We start from the raw sequence: 11452 nt of genomic DNA, 5'->3' as shown, positions 1-11452 counted from the left end.
ACAGATAGATAGATAGATAGATAGATAGATAGATAGATGGATAGACAGACAGACAGATAGAGAGAGAGAAAGACAGATGGATAGACCGACAGATAGATAGATAGATAGATAGATAGACAGATAGATAGACAGACAGACAGATAGATAGATAGATAGAAAGATAGATAGACAGATAGACAGACAGATAGACAGACAGACAGATAGATAGATAGATAGATAGATAGATAGATAGATAGAAAGATGGATAGACAGATAGACAGATAGATAGATAGATAGATAGATAGATAGATAGATAGATAGATAGATAGATAGACAGACAGATAGATAGAGAGATGGACAGACAGAGAGATAGATAGAGAGACAGACAGACAGACAGACAGACAGATTCTAGAGACAGATATAGGTAGAGATGGAGGGAAAGGTGATAGATGGATGACAGATTAAATCAAGACAGATGTCACCCATCCCAGTCTTGTGTTTGTACTAGAACCTTCCTAAAGTGGCCATCACGTGCGGCCCGCCTCCGTACCCGTCTCCCCGGCCGTGCGGACAGACGTGCGCCCCCCCCTCCCCGATGAGCCCCCCGGCACTGCCCTCCCCAGCCGGCGCCACGCGACTGCGGGCCAGGCGGGAGCAGAGCACCCCCGGCTTGACTCTTCACGAAGGCTTCTCGCACCCCGGCTCCCCAGCCGGCTGGGATCTGAGGATCGCGGGTTCGAAGCCAGCCCGGGCAGGAAGCGGCGTCCACCCTGCAGGAACGCGGGGGCTTCCTGGTCCTCCTCGGGGTCCCGGCTGACCCTCTGCGGGGTCCGTGTCACGACTGGCCCGGCGGCCCATCGCAGTGCCTTGCACAGACGCGCTCACACGCACGCACGCGCACACACACACACACGCCGTTGCTCGGTGCTTCCCGCTGAAGGTGGAACGCTTCTCTTACCCCTCGAGGAGCCGGGGGCTGGGGACCCACTTCGCGTCCCCCCCCGACGCCCCAAAGCCGAGCACCCCCCCCAAATCGAAATAAAATGCCTTCCACGGTCCTCCCACAACTATTTCCGGAGCGTCATAAAATAATAATAATAATAATAATAATAATAATAATAATAATAATAATAATAAAACAATACAACGGCCAAGGGGACTGGACGAGCGGGGTGGCTGGGGTCATGGAAAGAACGCGACTGCCTCCCGTCCTCCCCCCCGCCCCCCAAATTCCAAAGGCGAGGCGAGTGCAAACACTCCCCTGCCGGAGTGGCTGAGCCCGGGCGGGCGAGGGGGACAAGAGGGCCGGGCTGCGAGCCAGCGCGAGCCAGGGGGGGAGCGCCTGCAAATCACGGGGACCCCCGCGGGGAGGGCGCCGCCCCCCCCCCCAGATCGGAGGAGGGCAAGAAGCCAGGGACAGCGCCCAGGCCTTGAGCTCAAGCCCCAGGGCGGGGATGGATGGATGGACACACGGACGGACGGACACAGAGTCGGGCCGCAGTTAACTCAGGAGCCCAAGTTAGGCCTCGGGGCGCCCCCACCCCCACCCCAGGGCCCCCCACTTTCCAGCACAGCTGTGTCCCGTGCCTCCGCACTCCTCTGCCTCACACACGGGGGGAGGGGGCTGGGGGGGCCCCTGCCTGTCATCCTAGCCCCGCGGGGGGCTGAGATCTGGGGTGCACGGTTCGAAGCCGGCTGGGGGGCAGGAGAGCCCGTGACACGCTTTTTCTCCAACGAAGCACACGCACAAAAACCCCAAAAGCTGGGGGTGTCGCTCATGGTGGGACCGGCTGGAGGGGCGGGCGTGGAGGTGCCCGGTGAACCCGAAACAGAGCCGCCCCCCCCACGCCCCTCCCTGGCTCCAGGATAAAGATGTGGGACTTGGGGTTTTGTCTTGTGTTTTAATCAGTTGTTTGTCTGAAGTCCATGTTGGGGGGGGAGGGGGAGGGAGGGAGGGAGGGAGGGAGGGAGGGAGGGAGGGAGGGAGGGAGGGAGGGCTCAGAGCGCCCTGGGAATTCGCTCCATGTCCCTCTACAGCCCGGCTCTGCCCGATCCACTTCCAGCCCCTTTCTAGAAGGTTCCAGCCCCCCCCCCCGGGCTCCTGTTGCGCCATGCCCACGGAACCCCAAAGAACCCCAGTGCGCCCACCGGGGTGCAAGTGGCTTCCAGGCCCCTCCACACCCTAGCGTCATCCTCAGAGCCCTGGGGCGGAGGGGACCCCCCCCCCAGGCCGGGGCGGCCACAGCCGGGCTGGGGACGGAGTCACCAGGCGGGGAAGCTGGGGCGACCCAGGCGCCCCGGGGGTGCGGGCCGGGCGGCGGCGGAGGGGGCGGGCGGCTGCTTCCCCCCCGGGCTGGGAGACAGATCTTCCAGGGACGAGATCTCCAGCTCGCTCTCTTCAGAAAGCTGCGGGGGGGGGGGGATGCATGAGGAGTCGTCCCCCCCACCGGGAGGGAGGGGGAGGGGGGAGGGGAGAGGAGAGGGAGAGGCAGAAGGAGAGGGAGGGGGGAGAGGAGAGGGAGAGAGGGGGAGGGGGAGGGGGAGAGGTGAGGGAGAGGCAGAAGGAGAGGGAGAGAGGGGGGAGGGGAAGGGAGAGGGAGGAGGAGGGGGGAGAGGGGGAGGGGGAGAGGGAGGGAGGGGGAGGGGAGAGGGAAGGAGATGGAGGGGGAGGGGGAGAGGAGAGGGAGGGGGAGGGGGAGGAGGGAAAGGAAAGGGAGGGGGAGGGAGAGAGGAAGGGAGGGGGAGGGGGAGGGGGAGGGGGAGGGGGAGGGGGAGGAGGGAAAGGAAAGGGAGGGGGAGGGAGAGAGGAAGGGAGAGGGAGGGGGAGGGGGAGGGGAGGGGGAGGAGGGAAAGGAAAGGGAGGGGGAGGGAGAGAGGAAGGGAGAGGGAGGGGGAGAGGGAGGGAGGGAGAGGGAGGAAGGGGGGAGAGGGGAGGGCGTTGGTCAGTGCAGTAGACAGGGCTAGAGGGGAAGACCTGTAAGAAGCCCACAGGGAGGTCACGTGTGCTCCCTGTGCCTCAGTTTCCCTGCCTTGGGGAATCTGCTCCAGACACCCCCAGGGCCCCCGGGGGAGCTCGAGGTGCCCCCAAGGGAACCACACGGCCCCCCAGACCACAGACGCAGCCCGAGCCTCGCGGTGCCCCTCACCTGCGGCCTCCCTCCCGGCGTGGCGGGGGCTGTGGCGGGGACCGGGGCAGGGGCGGGGGCGGGGGCGGGTCCCCCCCTCCGCGGGCCGCGCCCCGGCCCCCCCAGCACACTGACGCCGCCCGCAGGCTTCCTGGCGGGGACCTCGAGCTGCTTCTGGAGGTTTCTCACCATGGCCTGCACCAGGGTTCCTGGAGGGGGCACGGGGGCCGGTGAGGGGGAGGGGGGCGGGGAGGGGGCACCCCCCCCGCGGGGCTCACAGCGGGGCTCCCGTGGGGACGCGGGGTGGGTCTGGGGGGCACAGCTACCGGCAACGCGGGAGCGGCAGAGTCCCCGCCACCCCGGGCCCCGAGTTCAAATCCCGCACGTGACCAAGGAGGGGGGGCGGGGTGGGGCGTGGGGAGGGGCGGCTCGCAGCCCGCGTACCTGAGGAGGCCAGCCCCCCTGAACCCCGGCCGGGGCCCCGGCCGTCCTCCTCCTCCTCCTCCTCCGAGAAATCAGTGTCCGACCAGTCGAGGTCCGGCTGGGGGCGACGGGGCGGGGCCGCCCCCCCCTCCTCCTCCTCCTCCGAGCTGAAGGGGGGCGTGCTGCTGAAAGCGGGGGGCAGAGGGGAGGACACCCCTTCAGCAGGGGGGGCGCCTGTCACGCCCGCTCCCCAGGAGGCTGCGGTCTGAGGATCCGGGTTCGAAGCCGGACGCGGGGCCGTGGTTCGCCCGGCAGCCCGGGGTGGACTCACCTGAGCCCCGGTCCCGGGGGGGCGGGGGGGGCCCGCGCCCGGGGGCGGGGGGCGGGGGGGGGCGCGTGGACGCTGCTGGGGGGCTCCGCCCCGGTGGCTCTCGGGACGGCGGGTCCGCCGGGGGGTCGGCGTCCTCGGCTGGCGGGTCACTTGGAAACGCAACGGGGGGGGGGGGGTGGGAAGCGGCCTTGGGCGCCCACCCCCCCCAGCCCACCCCCCCCCACGGTGACCCCCTCCATCCCCGACGCCTCCAGCTGGCCGCCTTGCAGTACCGCCCTGCGGCCACTAGAGGTCACCCCAGGACCGCGCACGCCGCCCCGACACCGGCTCCGTCCCCCGGCCAGGCCCCCCCCCCCCCCCGCCTGTCATCCCAGCTACTCGGGAGGCCGAGATGGGGGGGGGGGGGGGCGCGGGTTCAAAGCCAGCCAGCCAGCCCGGGCGGGAACGTCCCCGCGAGACCCTCCTCTCCCACGAGCCTTCGGGAACCCAGGAGTGGTCTGTGGTCCGGGCCCCGGGTTCGAGTCCCACCCGCGATGGACGAAGGACAAGGCCGGGGGGCGAGGCCGGGCGGGGCCGGGGTTACCTGGCGGCTGGCCGTGGGGCTGGGGGGCCCCCGCCGTGGCCCTGCTGGTGGCCTCCCGGGCGAGCTCGGCCCTGAGCGGGAGGAAGCCGGTGACCGTCCGGGCTTTGCCCTCCCTCCGCGCGCGCAGCAGGCCTTCCAGGCGCCCCAGCGTGTCCGTGGAGATGCCTCTCGCGTCCTGGGGAGCGTGCGTGCCCAACGATCCAAGGGGGTCCCCGGGCTTGAACTCGGGGGGGGCGGGGGGAGCCCAAGCGCCGGGTTCCCCTCGGCTTGGTTGCTCGAGGCGGGACCCGAGTTCAAACCCAACCCGGGGCACGGAAAGAATAACAGCGATGATGGTGATGATGGCTTCCCGAGTGCCTTTCCCCCCCCACACCCGCCCACCCACTGGGGGGGGGGGCCGGGGACCCACCCTCTTGATCCCCAAGCCTTCCAGCTTCTCCTGCAGCGTGTCCTCCAGGATGGGCCGGAACTGCTTCAGCAAGGTGGCGTTCTGTCGCAGAGCTTCCAGAACCTTCCGCCGGTCCTCTCGGGCGTCGTCCGGCTCTGTAGCACCACACAAGGGTCCCGGCCGGCCTGTCCATGTGAGATTCCCTCCCCCCTCCCCCGGCCAGCCTGGGGTTCCCCCCCCCGGGGGCTCTGCACATGGGAACCCTAAAAGCAGTGCGTCTCCCCACCCCCAGCTTTGGGACTCTAGAGTGGCCGGAACTTCTCCAAGCCTCAGTTTCCCCGTCAGCAGCCAGAACACCTCCGGTCGGTGATCACCCCAGGTGGGTCCCGATGGCAGCCAAGGCCACCCGAAGGAAGCCGTGAAAAGGACTGGGGGCCCCCACCTTCCTCGGACGAGTCATCCACGTCCACGTCCACGGGCTGCGGCACTGCCTGCGCCTCTGCAAACAGCTTTGGCTGAGTCAAATCAACAGACAGCAAGCAGGCCCGAGAACCCCACCACCCCCTCCCCACGGGGGACCCCCTCACCCCATAGGCCTGCACGCAGGGACAGCAGGGAGAAGCACTGAGGCGTCGTGACAGCCCTACACACACACACGGACACACACACACACGGACACACGCCCCGGGCACACTTACCCTCCACCTTCCTCGCTGACAAGGCCTGGATCTGCAGGAGAACGGAGAGGGTTACGGGCGGGCACCGACTGGGGCGGGGAGACCGCTCCGAGCGGGGTGTGCGGTTCAGGAATCGTGTCTGAGGCCCAGTGCCGTAGCTCATGCCTGTAGTACCGGCGACTCCAGGAGACGAGCAGCCTGAGTGGCTCATCTCAAAAAGTAGGGGCGGGGGGGGGGGGCGGGGCGTAGGGGGAGGAAACAGGCGTAGCGGTTCCCGTTTGTCACCTCAACTCTTGGGGAAGCCTGAGCTCCAGGAGGGTGGCAGAATCTCATGCGGGAACTAACGACACATTTGACAGGGGTTGGGGGCGTGGTTCAAGCGGAAGAGCACCGGCCTAACAAGTGTGAGGCCTTCGATTCAAACCCCCGGCGACTGCCCACTCCCCCAGGGAGGGAGGGAGGAAGGGAGGGAGGGAGGGAGGGGGGAGGGAGCCCGGCCTCAGACCCACCATGTCCTCCTGAGAGGCAATGCGCCTGGCCTGCTCCTGTAGCTGGGCGCGGAGGGCGCGGAGCTGGCGCTGGGCCTGGGCGTCCATCTTCCTCTCGTCCTGAGACAGGGAGGCCCGCAGCCGCTCGTTCTCCTCCTGCAGCTGGGGGAGGACGGGGGGGGGGGGGCGGGGAGGGAGTCAGTCTGTCCCACGTCTGCAGGTCTCAGGGGCCGCCGGGCCTTGAACCCAGAAAGAGAAAGGCTAACTCCCGGGCCCTGAGTTCAAGCCCCGGTAGGAGAACAAATTAAAAACAAAGAAAATGGGTACAGTAAGGACACCCCAAGGCGGCCTGGTTCCGTGGAGGGCGAGGACTTTGGAAGGCCTGCAGGGGGCGCTGCGTGGCGGAGCCCAGGAGGCCTGGTCAGCTGACGTCTGTGCGCACACACACACACACACACACACACACACACACCCCCCGAAAGGACCGCAGACAGCCCCGGCAGACGATCTGATGGGCAGCCACGGGCCGCGCGGAGGAGGGAGAGGGGACCCTGACCGAGCTCCCCCCAGACCGGGCGAGGGCGGCTACCTCTCTCCTCTCCGCGGCCCGCTCTTGGTCTAGTTGCTTCATTTTCCTCTTCCACTGTGCTTTCTGGAAAAAAGAAAAAGAAAAAGATTGAAAGCTTAGCCAGGAGCTGGTGATCCTAGCTGGTACCCAGGAGGCTGAGATCTGAGGATCCTGGTTCAAAGCCAGCCTGGGGCAGGAACGTCCATGAGACTCTGATCTCCAAGGAACCCCCAAAAAAGCCAGAAGTGGAGCTGTGGAGTGGATATAAATTACATATATATATATATATATATATATATATATATGTAGATAGATGGATATCCTTGAATCATTATACTTTATCCTAAACTAAAATAAGTTACGATAAGTCGAAATCAAGGCCCAAAAAAAAGGACTGAAAATGCAGAACTATTTTCCTCTCCAATCTCAGCACGAGAGAGTCCATACAGAAGGGATTAATCATCGGATTATTTGCACCTCATAAATGTTATGTCTATATTTTCCCTCTGACAATAAAACAGCGAAGGGCGGAGAGACAAGTGTCTGGGGAGGGAGGGAGGGAGGGAGGAGGAAGGAGGAAGACATGGCTAGAACAATCAAAGGAGCGGGTTGATTTCCACACGACAGGTTATACAAACTCATAAAAGGGTGAGGACAGCGGCTCTGAGCTCGCGTTCGCGTGCACGGCGTGAACTCTTGCTGGTCTCGGAGCGCGCGCAGCACGAGAACGGGCGAGTGCCACAGATCAGAGCTCTTCTTTTATTTATTTATTTATTGGCTCCAGGGACAACCGGGTGTTAAACACTTCAACATGTCAATCTGGGTGGACTCCCCAATATCCCCACATCCAGGACACCGTCACACCTCGTGAATTGTTTTCCATCGGGTTAAAATCAAAAACGGCGACCAAGATGTCAGGCCGGAAACCCACCGGACATGTTTCCATCTAGCTTGCCCGTGTTCTGTAGACACTTGCACCTAGCAGCGGGAAAAGCGGATTCCCGACAGCCTTGCTAAGAAGCCACCTTTACGCCGATCTGTACAGGTAGAAGATCTCCACGTGAGCTTCGACCTCGATCAACCTTCCTCACCCCCACAGCGAAGCTGAGCAGCCATGCTAAGCTCTGTCTCTCATGTCTATAATCCCAGCTCCTCCAGGAGCCTGAAACCGGAGAATCACAATTCGAAGCCAGCCCTGGCTGGAAAGTCTGTGAGACTCGTACCTCCGATGAACCACCACCACCGAAAAAAAAAAAACTCTCTAAGAAGAGCCGTGGTAGAGCCCTAGCCTTGGACAAAAATGCTCAGGAACAGCACAGAGAAATCCTTCTCTTTCTTTTGTGTCAGTCCTGGGGCTTGAACTCAGGGCCTGAGCACCGTCCCTGGCTTGTGCTCAAGGCTAGCACTCTTACCATGTGAGCCACAGCGCCACTTCTGGCTTTTTCTGTGTCTGTGGTGCTGAGGAATCGAACCCGGGGCTTCATGCCTGCTGGGCCAGCACCCTACCGCCAAGCCACCTTCCCGGCCCCAGCGAGGTCCTTGTCCTGCTCTGGAAATGACGGCGAGGGTGCATGGCCTGCTCACCTGAAGCTCCATCTTCTCCCGTAGAGCCTGGAGCTCCTGGGCCTGCCGGAGCCGCTCCTCGGCCTCCTCGTCCCGCAGCGATCCCAGGTGGGACTCCACCGCCCCGCGGGCCTGCAGGGCCTGCAGCTTCTAAACAAGCCGGCGGCGGGTTATTCAGACACAGAGAGGGGGCGCTGCTCCCAGCCCACTGAAATTCCACCGCAGTCAGGAACGGCACAGAGAAATCCTTCTCTTTTTTTCTCTTGTCAGTCCTGGGCCTTGGACTCAGGGCCTGAGCACTGTCCTTGGCTTCTTTTTGCTCAAGGCTAGCGCTCTGCCTCTTGAGCCACAGCGCCACTTGTGGCTTTTTCTATTTGTGCGGTACTGAGGAATCGAACCCAGGGCCTCATGCATGCGAGGCGAGCGCTCTACCCCTAAGCCACCTTCCCAGCCCAATGAAGGCAACTTTGGAGCATAAAGATGGGTACCTCTTCTAGCGTAGAGTTCTGGTTGGCAACAACTTTGAATTCATCCCAAAACAATTGCTTTAGCTTGTCTATCTCCCCATAAAATTTGCTTCGCTCTCTTTCTTTCCACTCGTCAAACTCTTTCTTAGCTTCCATTTCTCTCTGCCGCATGCTCTCCACTTCCTAACAACAACAATAAAAATAAATAAATAAACGCAGCAGCAGCAGCAAAATACGTGACTACAGCATTGGTGAAAGGCATTCTGCACAGGCTCATCACTATGGAGACCCAAAGAGTCCTCCATCCTAAGCCGTTCTTCACGGTGAGTACTTGTCTTCTCGTTCTGCCCGCAGCCCAACAAATGCATGCAGGAAGAACAATGGAAGGCACTGACCAAGGTGCATCGTTCTTACAGACGTCTGTCCAGACCCCTTTGGACAACTAGGTTTTTTGTTTTGTTTTTTGCCCGTCCTGGGACTTGAACTCAGGGCCTGAGCACTGTCCCTGGCTTCTTTTTTTCTCAAGGCTAGCACTCTGCCACTTGAGCCACAGCGCCACTTCCAGCTTTTCCTGTGTCGGTGGTGCTGAGGAATCGAACCCAGGGCTTCACGCGTGCTAGGCGAGCGCTCTACCGCTAAGCCACCTTCCCAGGCCTGCTCCCCACCCCGCCCCCCTCAATTCTGCAAATATTTTCTAAACAGTTCTTCCGGCAGAGTTTTGGAACTAGGACCATCAGACCTAGGTTGGTGCTCAGAAAAAAAAAACAAACAAGAAAAACCCAAGTTCAAGGGCCTCCACGGTGGTGGGGACCCACGCAGGAAAGTGAGAAGCTCTGCTCCACTTTGAGGGGCAAAATCCTTTCACCTGGGGCTGGGACTGTGACCTGGTGGTACAGTGCCCGCCTAGCACGCACGAAGCCCCGGGTTCGAGTCCTCAGCGCCACAGAAACAGAAAAGGCCAGAAGGGGCGCTGTGGCTCAAGTGGCAGGGTGCCGGCCTTGAGCAAAAAAGAAGCCAGGGACGGTGCTCAGACCCTGAGTCCAAGCCCCGGGACTGGCAAAATAAATAAAATCATCATCATCATCATCATCATCATCATGATTCAATAATTAAATGATGATGATGATGATGATGATGATGATGATGATTTCACTTTCTGGATGACTTCACTTTCCACAAATCAGGGGCTGCCATCCTTGCCTGTGGTTTCTAGCTCTGGGGGAAATCAGTGGGGAGCTCCCCCCAACCCCCTCCACGCTTCCTGACCACGCCCACCTGGGAGGCCCCGCCCACCCGCAGAAGCCCCGCCCTCCTTGCGCCCCCCGCACCTGCAGCTGCCTCTGCCTGTCCGCCGCCTGCTGGGCCTCCAGCTGGCCCTGGGTGCACTTGAGCTGGGCCCTCAGCTCCTCCAGGCGGCCTCCAGCTCCTGCTGCTGCTGCTGTGGCTGCGGCTTTCCTGGGGGGAGGGGGGGGCATACAGTGTGGAGTGTCCCCTGACCTGGGGTCAAGGGCATTCCCGGCTGTGCTTGCCGGCCCCAGCGCCCCCCGCGCCCCGCAGGGTCTCCCCGCTCCTCACCGCCGCCGTCCCCGTCCTCGGCGTGCCCCGCGTGTCGGCGCTGGAGGTGGCCGCGGAGGAAGGCGGCGCTCATGAACGTCTTGTCACACAGGTGGCACTGCGCGGGGCAAGGGCGGTTAGGGCCTGGGGGGGGGCAGCGGGGTGGGGGGAGCCTGGGGGGGGGACAGCGGGGGGGGGGGAGCCTGGGGGGGGACAGCGGGGGGGGGGGAGAACCTGGGGACGCCCCCCTGGTGGGGGTGGACCGAAGCCCCTTCCTCTGGGCTGCCTGGGAAATCGAGAATTTGAGGGGCTGGGATGGGGCTCCGTAGTAGAGGGCTTATCCCCACAGAATGGCAGAAGAGAAGGGGGGGAGGAGGGGGAGGAGGAGGAGGAGGAGGGGGAGGAGGAGGAGGAGGAGGAGAGGAGGAGGAGAGGAGGAAGAGGAGGAGGAGGGGGAGGAGGAGGAGGGGGAGGAGGAGGAGGGGGAGGAGGAGGAGGGGGGGAGGAGGAGGGGGAGGAGGAGGGAGAGGAGGAGGAGGAGGGGGAGGAGGAAGAGGAGGAGGAGCAGGAAGGGGAGGAGGAGGAGGAAGGGGAGGAGGAGGAGGAGGAGGAGCAGGAAGGGGAGGAGGAGGAAGAGGAGGAGAGGGGGAGGAAGAGGGGGAGGAAGAGGGGCACAGGAAGAAAGGAAGAGAAAGAGGATGAGAGGAGAAGGAATCAAAGAATTGAACTAAATGAGGCGTGATGCGGCCAAAACGGCTGCCAGCGCCCGGTGGACCGTAGAAGAAATCCCCACCGAGGTCTCAGGCACTGGGCTCATGCTGAAAACTGGCATCTGTGCCTGTGTTTCGCTCTCTCTGCAGTCCCGGGGCTTGAACTCGTGTGTGTGTGTGTGTGTGTGTGTGTGTGTAAAGGCACACACACAATAAACCGTTATCGATCACCATTTCATTAGTTAACAATATGTCCCAACGATTTCTTCTGTCCCACTGTGATATGGGAATAGAATAAGAATCAAGACCGGGCGCCGGTGGCTCGCGCCTGTCATCCCAGCCGCTCAGGAGGCTGAGATCTGAGGGTGGCAGTTCAAAGCCAGCCCGGGCAGTCAAGTCCCCATCAAGACTCTTCTTCCAGGCTGGGGATATGGCCTAGTGGCAAGAGCGCTTGCCTCGTATACGTGAAGCCCTGGGTTCGATTCCCCAGCACCACATATATAGAAAATGGCCAGAGGGGGCGCTGTGGCTCAAGTGGCAGAGTGCTAGCCTTGAGCAAAAGAAGCCAGGGACAGTGCTCAGGCCCTGAGTTCAAG

The 11452-nt window shown here is 62.5% G+C and overlaps 1 protein-coding gene across 1 annotated transcript in view; it reads right to left on the bottom strand.

Moving 5' to 3' along the window:
- Positions 1 to 1991: 1991 nt before the first annotated feature.
- The window catches only part of Dzip1l (DAZ interacting zinc finger protein 1 like), a 10500-nt gene continuing 1039 nt past the window's right edge, over positions 1992 to 11452 (bottom strand). Inside the window, exons 2-15 of the mRNA XM_048334447.1 lie at positions 10168 to 10264; positions 9921 to 10027; positions 8614 to 8775; positions 8147 to 8275; positions 6584 to 6646; positions 6016 to 6156; positions 5528 to 5558; positions 5272 to 5328; positions 4851 to 4984; positions 4442 to 4616; positions 3935 to 4007; positions 3549 to 3712; positions 3126 to 3313; positions 1992 to 2385 (exon numbers count right to left, since the gene is read on the bottom strand). Coding sequence (XP_048190404.1) covers positions 2242 to 2385; positions 3126 to 3313; positions 3549 to 3712; positions 3935 to 4007; positions 4442 to 4616; positions 4851 to 4984; positions 5272 to 5328; positions 5528 to 5558; positions 6016 to 6156; positions 6584 to 6646; positions 8147 to 8275; positions 8614 to 8775; positions 9921 to 10027; positions 10168 to 10264 — 1665 coding nt within the window. The 3' untranslated portion in view covers positions 1992 to 2241. The remainder of the gene's footprint in view (positions 2386 to 3125; positions 3314 to 3548; positions 3713 to 3934; positions 4008 to 4441; positions 4617 to 4850; positions 4985 to 5271; positions 5329 to 5527; positions 5559 to 6015; positions 6157 to 6583; positions 6647 to 8146; positions 8276 to 8613; positions 8776 to 9920; positions 10028 to 10167; positions 10265 to 11452) is intronic.

Source organism: Perognathus longimembris, chromosome 26 (genome assembly GCF_023159225.1).
Source record: "Perognathus longimembris pacificus isolate PPM17 chromosome 26, ASM2315922v1, whole genome shotgun sequence".
Taxonomy (NCBI): domain Eukaryota; kingdom Metazoa; phylum Chordata; class Mammalia; order Rodentia; family Heteromyidae; genus Perognathus; species Perognathus longimembris.
The sequence above is the reverse complement of the archived record's forward strand: the minus strand, read 5'-3'. Positions and strand labels throughout refer to the sequence as shown.